General features: G+C 43.9%; 1 protein-coding gene across 6 annotated transcripts in view; it reads left to right on the top strand.

Annotated features, from left to right (window-relative positions):
* Window positions 1-13: 13 nt before the first annotated feature.
* Window positions 14-11,295, top strand: part of AK8 (adenylate kinase 8) — a 94,693-nt gene continuing 83,411 nt past the window's right edge. For 3 of the 6 annotated variants that reach the window (XR_014543846.1, XM_083596456.1, XM_083596455.1), the window contains exons 1-2: window positions 2,287-2,447; window positions 5,723-5,807. Coding sequence is in view for 4 of the 6 variants with exons in the window: in XM_083596456.1 (XP_083452582.1) it covers window positions 2,364-2,447; window positions 5,723-5,807 (169 nt within the window). In the remaining 2 variants the exon portion in view is untranslated. Of the gene's footprint in view, window positions 297-2,286; window positions 2,448-5,722; window positions 5,808-11,295 lie in introns of those variants that run through there. The other 3 variants (XM_083596457.1, XM_083596459.1, XM_083596458.1) reach the window with 3 other exon arrangements.

Here is an 11,295-nt window from a genome sequence, read left to right as displayed (position 1 = left end):
CGTGGCCGCGGGAGGCTCTGCTGACGCAGCCGGCACGCCTCCCTGTCCAGGGCCACCCAACCCCTTCCTACCCTGTGCCAGTCCCATCCGACCCACCTACAGTTGGGAGAGGAGGGGGTTGGCTGCTTTTTCTGGAGATATTTTAGAGCGCGAGGAGATAGGATTTGGACGAAGCGCCGCGCTCCCAGTGGAGCCTCCACGCTCAGACGTAGTCTACCTGTGGGGACAAGCGACCGGGAACCTCTTCTTCCCCGACCCGCTCACCATGTGAGCTTTTTTTAGTCTATTGCAGGAAGGTAATGTGAAATTACAGTACAAAATTACAAAAAGTGATAGCGAAAGGGTTCGTGCGCTGGGAGCCAGCCAGCCATCCCTGCTTCCTGGACATTCCATGCTCCACGTTCCCCATCTTTTTGTGGCCATGGAACATTCTTGTAATCATTAGACTGCTTTGGGAGGTGGGGTTCCTCTCCTAAAGTGTATAATAATTAATAATTAATGCAGAATAAAGATTTGTTCGATTTCCATAATGTTGAACAGTCAGGAGAGGGAGAAACCATGGCTGTTTAAAGTAGTATAATTAGGGTTGCCATGTCAAAGGTTGTTGAGCTTTTTTTAAGGAACCCCCCTAAAAATTTATTGAGCTTTTTAAAGACAAAGCGCCACCCTTCGTCCCTCCTCTACATCAATTCCGCCTTTGATACTGCTTTAAATGTATAGTACGGATGGGGCTTGCCAGGATCAGAGACCCACTCTATCACAAAACTCATATATGACCTTGATCAAAATCTCTCAGCCTGACCTGCCTCAAAGGATGGCTGTGAGTATAAAATGGGGGTCAGAAGTACCTGCTGAATCTTCTGTCCGCCGTGGATCAGTCGGGATGGGGGGGAGGGGGAAAACTTGGGTGCCCAGCCAGAAATAAATTATTTATTCTTTATTTATTTCATAAAGTTTTAACACTGCTTGATTGTAAAAAACCTCAAAGCAGTTTACAAAAGTTAAACGGTAAAATCAAGAAAAACTCAGAACCATATTTCATAACATAGGAAAGTTAAAATACTAAAACAAAGTAAAATTACCTCAACTTTCAAAGCATCTGGGTAGACTTGTCTAAACAAGAAGGTTTTTAGCAATTGCCAAAAAGAGTACAGTGAAGGTGCCCACTTAATATCTATAGGCAGGGGGTCCCAAAGTGTAGGTGCTGCCACTGTAAACAATTGAGTTCTTACAAATGTGGAATAGGTATTATGTGGCACCTGAAGTAGTGCCAAAGCAGTTGAGTGGGCACATGTGGGGTAAGTCAATCTCATAGGTAAATTGGTACCAAGGTAAGGATTTTATATTAGTAACACCTTGCCCTGGTAGGAAGTCAGCAACTAGTGCTGCTCTCTGAGCGCAGGCCTCACTCCTGTCAGCAATCATGCTGCAGCATTCTGTACCAACTGCAACTTCTGGGGCAAGTGTGAGAGAAGCGCCACAGAGTACATTACAGTAATCCAGTCTCGAATGCATGAACAACTGTAGCAAGGCTTTCGTGGTCCAGGAATGGCTGTAGCTGTTGAACCAGCTGCAGTTGGTATAAAGCAGTTCTAGCCACTGAGGCTACCTAATAAAAACATTTATGGATATCCGAGGGAGTACTTAGACACCACACCCAGCAGGCACAAAGTCACCTCAACATGGTCTTTCTTATTATTTTGAGATATTTCTTCCGTAAACATAACCTCTAACCAACAGTTGGTTAGAGCACAGTGGTGTTAACACCAAGGTTGCAGGTTCAATCCCTGAATGGGGCAGCTGCACATTCCTGCACTGCAGCGGATTGGACTAGAATGATCCTCAGGATCCCTTCCAACTATACAATTCTATGATATAGTATTTATGTCTAAATTTGCATTTATACTAATGAATTAACATATGCAGATATGTGCCCTTCCCTTTCCCCTGTTTTTTGTGTGCGCACATTTTTTCTTTGTTAGTGATGCTTTAGTTATCCTAGCAGAACGATACATATTACACACACACGTATATCTATCTATCTATCTATCTATCTATCTATATTTATGCGTTTTAATGAGTAGCTGAAATTTCATGTGTAGTCCTTTATACACGATGAGGTAAATGGCCCGATTTAGAAACTATCTCAGTCTTGTAACCAGTTAGCCGTTACTGTCCCTTTAAAGGTTCAGGGAGTGTGATAGAGAAGATAGCTTCGTCGCTATCTGATGACATACACTGCCTTTGCACGAACTAGCAAGCCTAGATCTATACGAGGGGGTGATGCCAAATCTGGCGGCCATGGGTTTCGTCACTCTCTAGTGACGTTCTTCCTTTAGCGACGAGCTGTTGCTAGGGCAGCCATGGACGCCACTAAGAGACCTATACATATCCCTCCGCAGATGGGGCTGTACGCGGAGAAACACCGCCTTCACCAAATTATGCAGGTGAGGGGATGCTTGGCGCAGGCGACTTGAATAAACGGCCCGCAGAATATAAAACTTACAAGGGAGCTGTCCGAGCGGGACGGGATATGTGAGAGTTCGATAATTCCCGGCAACCACCGAAGGAGAGGGAGCCTATTAGACTACAGTTCCCAGCATGCTCTAGGGCAAAAGGGGAGACGTTCTACCTATGTTGGACTCCAACTACCATCATCCCCAGGTGGCATTGGTAATGGTGAGGGATGATGGGAGTTGTATTTCATTTCCCCCATTCCTGCTCTGGGGAAATGCAGTAGCTAGATTAGCATAGGGTATTTGTCCACCCTGCATATATAGGTCAGAGTGAGCGCTGGTGATTTGCTCTTTCATTTTTATTTTATTGAAAAAGTGTTATGAGCCTGAAGGTGGTGATGTGATTGTTATAAGCTGCACCCACAAAGGATATTGGGAAGTGTAGTTTTTTCTTCACAGAGCTACAGGTCCAGCTACCCTTAATAAACTACACTTTCCAGGATTCTTTGGGAAGGGAGAAATAAGTTTTAAATATATTGTGTGGATCTGCCTATAATATCCATAAAATATAAAAAAGTTAGAGAAATATAAGTCATCAAAATATTCAATATATAATAATAAATAATTGTACAGGCAATGGCCATTTCGCACAATGGTTCCATTCCCAGCCCCAACACATGTCAGTGGAGTGCACATAACAAGGTAAAAAAAACAAGGACGGTTTAGTCCAATCAAAGGTGACTGTGGGGTTGCGGCGCTCATCTCGCTTTCAGGCCGAGGGAGCCGGCGTTTGTCCACAGACAGTTTTCCGGGTCATGTGGCTAGCATGACTAAACCACTACTGGTGCGCAGAGGACCGTGATGAGTGCCAGAGTGCAAAGAAACGCCGTTTACCTTCCCGCCACAGCGGTACCTATTTGCACTGGCATGTTTTTGAACTGCTAGGTTGGCAGGAGCTGGGACAGAGCAACGGGAGCTCACCCCATTGTGGAGATTCGAACCACCAACCTTCCGATCAGCAAGCCCAAGAGGCTCAGTGGTTTAGACCACAGCACCACCCTGCTACTCTTTCTTTCCTCTTCCAGGTCCAAAAGGACTCACATGTTGGTAATCGCTCATCATTTGGACATGCCTAAAATGATTGCTGCCTATATATAAAGCAGAAGCATGTGATCTATTGTTAACTTGTGGCTCCCAGCCACAATAAGGAGAAAGGATAATGAACTTTGGCTAATGAACTGGAGCATCAGGGCAGTTATAATCCAGTGCTGGGAAACCTGTAGCCCTCCAGATTTTGCTCCAACTCCCATCACTCCCACTCAATATGGCTGATGCTCAGGGATGATAGGAGTTGTAGTCCGACAATATTTGGAAGGCTACAGGTCCCCATTCCTGATCGAAGAAGTAGCACGCAATAGATGGAAGAATCCCTTCATTTAGAAGAGTCATTCCCTCACGAGATGAGGGAATGCCTCTTCTTAGATCAGGGCAGAGAAACTGTTGACTCTCCGTACATTATTGCACTCCAACTCCCATCAGCCCCAACCAGCATGGCTGATAGTTAGGAATGGTGGGAGAGAGTCCAGTAACATCTGGAAGGTCAGAAGTTCCCCATTTATTCTCTCTTCCTTTCAAAGTTTACAGGCTAGATCTCTGGGGATGATAACCAATGATCCTGGTTTTATTGGCAACCTGGTGGTTTTAATAGTAGAAAATAAAATGCAAAAAAAAAAAAAAAAATAGCAGCTCCCCACCCAACTGCCTTACTCTCTTCATGTTGTTTGGAAATTGTAAACAACTTCCAAGAAAGGGGTGTTAAAGTGACTGCGGGTGAATGTGGAGAGAATGCAGCCTTAAACTGAGGAATAATGACATTAGATTATATGCTTGCAGTGCTGTCTTTGCCAACAAATTTGCCAATAAAAAGCTCAACAGCTTTTCTGTCTGGATTTTCACTGATTGAAATATGACAACCCTACTGTTTCCCCCTTGTTCCTTCCTTCTTCATGCAACTGAATCCAAGCAGAGGGAGCAGCAGGGTGACCTGCAGAGTTGTGGCTAATTTGGCAAGGCCACAGTGGCCTCTGCTGGCTATCAGCCACAGTTGCAGGTATAGCCTTTGTGATGAGAATGAATAAGGTGCAGGCACTTACTATCTAAATCCAATCCACCTTTTTCCTGCCCAGTCAAGAAAACCAGATCCAGAGTGTGGATGGGCCAATGACATATTGGAACTGAAGCCCTGAACCGCCACCCCCAATTTAATAGCTTAGGACAAGGATGTTGAAGTCTTCTAGAACCAAAAGACTGGGAGTCATCAGCACCCAGTGCTATTTTTCTAGAAAAAGAGGTGCCAGAACTCACCACGAATGCCTCCCTTGCTCTCTTATCATGGTAACGTTGTGCACATGAGAGGTGCCAGAACAAAATTCTGGTGAGTTCCAGCTGGAAAAAAAGCCCTGTCAACACTACTTTTGTCAGTTCATGCAGGGAGACTGCTGGATAGTGAGGTGGGTGGTAAACCAGCACCTAATCTGTCCTGATGATCCACTGTCAGGGACAAACACTCTAGATCTCCGCTCAACTGGCAGAGAGCCTGGAGAGAGAGATGGATTTTCTATGTACCACAGCTGTTTGGAGGAGTAAGTTCTTTTGTATGTTCTTGTGACTTATGTGTGTTCTTTTTTAAAGGAATGTTTTAATCGTATAATACGTTTTATGTTTAAACTCCAAAAGTTGCTTGGAGACTTTTGTGTAAGAAATGTTTAATGTCTAATAAATACCAGTAGTAATATTGACTGCATACTCACCATTAGCATTTAAGCACACACCTCCCCCCAATAATCCTGGAAACTGCAATTTATCCCTCACAGAGCTACAAATCCCAGCACCTTTAACAAACTACAGTTCCAAAAATTCCTGGGCAGGGGAAGTCATGCACTTCAAATGTATGGAGTGTATGTAGACAGTAGCAGTATTAATAATAGTAGTACAGTGGTACCTCAGGTTAAATACGCTTCAGGTTACAGATGCTTCGGGTTACAGACACTGCTAACCCAGAAACAGTACCTCGGGTTAAGAACTTTGCTTCAGGATGAGAACAGAAATCGTGCTCTGGCAGTGCAACCACAGCAGGAGGCCCCATTAGCTAAAGTGATGCTTTAGGTCAAGAACAGTTTCAGATTAAGAACAGATCTCCGGAATGAATTTAGTACTTATCCCGAGGTACCACTGTAATAATATTTCTTTTAATTTTGTTTTTAAAGGAAATGCTTCAAGGTTTGCTTATCCATAAACCGGAAGAGCCTTTAGACTTCTTGATCAAACAATTAAAACAAGACAACTATGATGGTGAGTAAAAGGAAGAAATAATTTTAGTTGAGGAATTGGGCAACTAGCAGCTCCTGAGCTGAATCCAGCCTATGAGAGGCAGCTCCTGCCCTACAAGTTGTTGACCTCAAGCCTGTCTTTCCCACCATCCTTTTTGTCTTATTGCCTACCCTCTTCCTACACATTTTCTCCTTTTATGGCAGCCACCAGAACATTTTGATCAGTTTCTCTAGGATGCAGGACATCAAGACAGCTGATCAGCCACCAACTATATATTCTGGCCTCCTCCCAAAGTGCAGGCAGTCCCCCCCCCCCACAATTTCTCTTCCTCCAGTATGGTCCTTCCAGCAGATTCCATCACCCCATGACTGAGCAAAGCATAGAGGCACAAGTGGGAAGCCAAAATAATAGGGGCACCTATCTCAGCTTTTAGTTCCCCACTTCCACTATGCTTGGCTCAGCCCTAGGGTCATGGGATCTGCTGGTAAGGCTTAGTGGTGATGGCTTAGTTTCAAGGGGTTGCTTCATGTAGAGATTTGGCTGACCAGCCCTAATCAGTACCCAGCAGTACCACTTTGCAGGGGCGTAGCTAACTGCCCCGACACCTGGAATGGTGGGGGTGGGGTGATCTGCGCATGGAGGTGCCGCAGCGATCTGCCCATGGGGGCTCTGGGGCGATCTGCCCAGGGGGGTGGCACGGTGAGCTGCCCACAGAGTCCGCCTGGTAGACGCAAGTCCCACGCTGCCGTTTCAGGCAGTGCAGGGCCCCGAGCCACCGTGTCACTCCCAGGAGACGTATGGCTCGGGTGCACTGCTGGCCAGGCCCCATGGTAAGTGCCACCCCCTGCAGTGTGCCGTTTTGTCACCCCCCTCAAGGATGACACCTGGGGTGGACCGCACCTCCACACACCCCTTCCTATGCCCCTGCCACTGTGCATGGAAACCAGAGGTAACATAACTCTAACACGTAACACCAACACAACACAACATAATGTGAGCCTGCTGGATCAAGCCAATGGTTCATTTAGTCCCACATCCTGTTCTCACAGTGGTCAACCAGGTGTCAGTGGGAAGCACACAAGTAGGACCTAAGCATCATCTGCACGATTGAGATGAAATTGATTAGGGATGGCATACCAAGAGGGCTATGCCTTTCAGACCTAACAATTATTTTCCAGGAGCACCTAGGTACGGTGGTGGCTGATGCCTGTTTTGACTGAAAGGGCAGAAGGCCAATGGGGGAAAAAACTAATTTCAGTTTTGTCCCCATCCTCCCTGCTGAGTTCTACAATGTCCACACTGAAACCTGGGAGGAGGAGAAAGCTGACAGCCAGGGCCACCACTCCCTGGATTGGTTGTGAGTAAGAAGGCAGGCATGTGGGGGCTGGCTGAGGGGTTGGTGGGGCAGCACCTCATTCAACCTGATTGAAAAGCCTTCCTAGATCAGGGTTTCCCAAACTTGGGTCTCCAGCTGTTTTTGGATTATAGTTCCCATCATCCCTAACCACTGAGCCTGCTAGCTTGGGATGATGGGAGTAGTAGTCCAAAAACAATTTGTGACCTATGTTTGGGAAACCCTGACCTAGATATTAAGAAACCCCACATTAAATACTCATAAAATAGCCATCAGTTTTGAACTTGACTGCATATGTATATATCTATATATCTCTAAGACAAGTTAATTGATCCTTGCTGGAAATTGTGTCCCACTATTGTAATCTCATAGCTCCCCTGTCCTGAAACCTCAAATGGCAACTTTGAAAACAAGGCTAGCTTTGTACACAATGTACATGTTTGTCTGATGCTGGCAGCAGAAATCATGCCAGTGAATATGAGTGGAATTTGCTATGGTCTCTCTTTTTCTTTCTGAGTCTGCAAAAATGTGATTTTCTGCATTATTTTTATGTTTCCTTTACATTGAAATGCATAGAAATTAATTATGTAAATAATTGTGTTAGTTTCAGACATAATATAGTGAGACAAACAGGATTTAGCAGGAGCCAAACTGTAGCAGAATGTAAACAGTGCTGATTGTGGCAAGTAGAGGACAGGACGGAAATCACTGCCTCCTTATGTTCCTACCTGTAGCCCACCATGTGCTAATTTCTAGGGTTTGTAAGATGCTTCAAGTTTCTTTTCCTGTGGAAAGCCAAAGAGAAAAGCGCATTAACAGATCCCTTAAAAAAAAAACAAAAACCAAGATGCCTTTCTTGGGAATGGCAGGAGTTCTTGTGTATCCATTATTTATACTCTCTGTGCCTCCGTCTGATAACTTCCTGATGTCATTAAGCTTGCTAATTACTCCTTTTGTCAAGTGAAAATTTGGCTTCTCAGCTCTGGCAGCTTTTGCCTGCCATTTATTTTTATTTTTAAATTACTTACTTACTTGCCACAGCTAATGACTTCCACAGCTCAACAGCTTCGCAGTCGGGGAAGCTGCAAGTGGGCTTCTTAACATGAGTGTGTGTTTGTGTGTAAGGCAGGCTGACGAATCGAACAGCCTGCGTTCCTGCCACAATGAAGAGCCGTGTACCCTCAATCAAAATTATTTGATTTACAAACTGTTCACCCTTAGGCGGATTAGATTTGGCTATGCACAACGGCACTCTAATTTTTCATTCCACATGAGCTGTCAAGGCGAGAATGGTGTCATGTTGCTTTGATGTTTCTGTAACGGTTTACTCTGGGTTGTTGCTTTTTTAAAACACACACACACACACACCAGACGTTCTGTTGTGTCACATCAATAAAATCTCTGTCACTAGAGACGTCTGGGGCTCTTTATGTTTTAGGGTTGAGATTCATATCAAGGCGAATTTGAAGCTAAATATTTGGGGTTGGTGAGTGAGGGGAGAAAAAAACAATTTGCATCCAGAAGCTGTTTCTGAATGTAGTTTGCACCCATTCTGATCTGTTTAAGAGAGGGTTTTTTCGTTTTGTTTTTAAGTACACCATAGAAAAGTTTTCATGTAAACCTTTTGGCTGCTGAAGCAAGGGCATGATTCAACTGATGATAATGATTGCTATTTTGATTTAGGGCATAATCGCTCTGGCCCCCAGCTCACGCCATGGCATGCCCCGCTCCCATGGTGTAGTAGGGTGTGCATGCACCTGCCCCAGGTGCCACCAGGGCTTCCAATGCTGCTGGTGAAATGTGACCCCTTTCACTTCCCCAATCTGCTCTGGATGGTTAGGGGAGCGATCAGAGAAGATTTTGGAAGGCGCGGGGGGGGGGCGGTTTCCTGCTCATGCAATGCAAGCCTCTCTGGGGAGAGCATTCCACAAATGTCTTGTGTTTGAAACCCTGGGGATCCACTGTTAGTCAGTTTAGATGATGTTGCACTACGTAGACCAGTGAGTGATGCAGTATAAGGCAGCTTTTTTTGGGAGAAATTCATCATAGTACTAAGGAGATTGCTCCAACATCCTGCTTGTCTGATGGAATGATCTTCCCTCTTCTCCCCTGTGCACTGTTCTGGAGTTTCTCCCAACCCCCCTGAGCCAATGTGGGGTGTGTTTAGGGATGGAGGAAAGCCCCACTGTGCTAGCAAAAGTTCTTTTAGCGGCTCCTGTTAGTGGAACCAGTTAGCTGAACTGTGTTTTTAAATTCTTGAGCTGAACATCCTAAATGACCAAGCTACAGTTTGTTCCTTTTATTTTTCAGAGTGGGATTTGAAAACAAAGCAAAAAGCTCTTGATTTTGAGTTTCTAGTAAAAGAGATTGTCTTTGGTTTAAATGAAGCACTGCTGTCTGCTCAAGTTCAGAGTATTCTTATTAAATAATGGAAGGAACAATGCTAAAAAGAGCTGTTGAGAAAAAAAGAAAGAATAGCAGAGGAGGAATCTTTAGCAATCTTGGTTTCTTTGTGTGTAAATGTGTGTGTGTTTTAAACAAATTTCTTGATCACAGAAGAAGGTACTGACTGAAGAGAGGGAGAAGCATTACCTTATTAAAGTCATCAGGAAAGCTATGAATTTTCATGATCTCTCCTTCCAAGGCAGCTTTCGCCCCAGAGAAAAATTCAAACAGAGATGTGGAAGGAAAAGAAAAAGAGATTGTATTTTTCCCAGGTGTGAAGGCAGAAAAGCTTTTAATTAATAATTGGTTCTAAAGTACTCCTTTAAGTAGTGTGGCGTGGGCGCGACGACGCTATACACAAAGATGCTGGTAATTTATAGCTCCAAACGACAACAGGCCTTGAGAAACTTTTTTAAAAAAATAAAAAATGAAAAACCTTTTATTAAGTACAGTAGCTAGAATGTCCATCTATGTTTATACAATGAAGCATGCAAAGTTAAAAACAAATATTCTTTAAGCACAGCAGCCTAGCAAGGTTGCACAAAAGAAACCATCAAGTAAGGCAGAGATCCCATCTTTGTAGGGAAAGCAAGACTTGCTCTGCTTGAAGGAGGAATTCCATTTAAAACCTAGAGGAGAGAAGCTTAGTCTCTTTTGCTATTTCTAAACAGAGCCTGTCGGACTCGTGAAACAAATTCCTGCTTTCTTCCGAAGCTCACAGGTACCAGGCACTGCCACTGTCCACCCTTTGGGCTCTAAAACTCAAAGTTCCCAAACTGAGATGAACGGTTGTTTAGTTTGGGCTGGGATTTGTAGCTAATCTGGTCATGTATCATCTGCTCCCGGCTCTTATGATCAGTGTTGAGAGTCCCAGCGTACCTTCACCATCCCTAGCTCCCACCACGTCCACCTCCTTGCGCTTCCTAAGACTCTCAAGTTCCTTGCGGGTGCCGTCAAACTCCTCAATGTCGTCCAGCTTCAGTTCCAGCTGAACAATCACTCAGAAAAACCCAAGGACAATGGGGTTGTATCCAGTGTCTTCCTCAGAGTAGACCCATTAAAATGAATGGGTATAACTAACTTGGGTCCTCTCTGAGTGGATACAAACCAATCAAAATTTATTTTTATTTCTTAAATATATACATTGCTGTTAAAAACCCCCCTCAAAGCAGCTTACAAATAACAAAACAATAAAACCATTAGTAAAAACAACTATTTAAACATTAAAAAAATAAAATCAGCAATAAACTAAAAACAGGTTAAAACATAGGATACGTGTCCTCTCTTCCTACTGGGTATTTTTGCTTTTGAAAGAAAATGGCACTTGGAGACTTAGGGAAGTTAAAAAGGTAAAATATTTTATTTTACAGCAAAATAGGCAAAAGAGAAGATGTGTCAGGGGACAGAATTATTTCAAGAAACAGTTACCAGTATCTTATCTATTATCGATCGATCGATTGATATCACAGTGGATGTCACAAGCTTCTAAACAAGATGGTAAATGCACAGATTATTTTCACTTTGGTTCATAGCTGCCAACGTTTCCCTTTTTTAAAGGGAAATTCCCTTATTCCGCATAGGATTCCTCGCAAGAAAAGGGAAAAGTTGACAGCTATGCTTTGGTTCATTAAACTAATTGCAGCGCTGTTTCAGTTTAGGTCATAAAACTAGGGTTCTGAAAATTTGACACTTTCTGTCAGTTTCTCCAAC

This window comes from Podarcis filfolensis, assembly GCF_964270895.1.
Source record: "Podarcis filfolensis genome assembly, chromosome: Z".
Taxonomy (NCBI): domain Eukaryota; kingdom Metazoa; phylum Chordata; class Lepidosauria; order Squamata; family Lacertidae; genus Podarcis; species Podarcis filfolensis.
The sequence above is the reverse complement of the archived record's forward strand: the minus strand, read 5'-3'. Positions and strand labels throughout refer to the sequence as shown.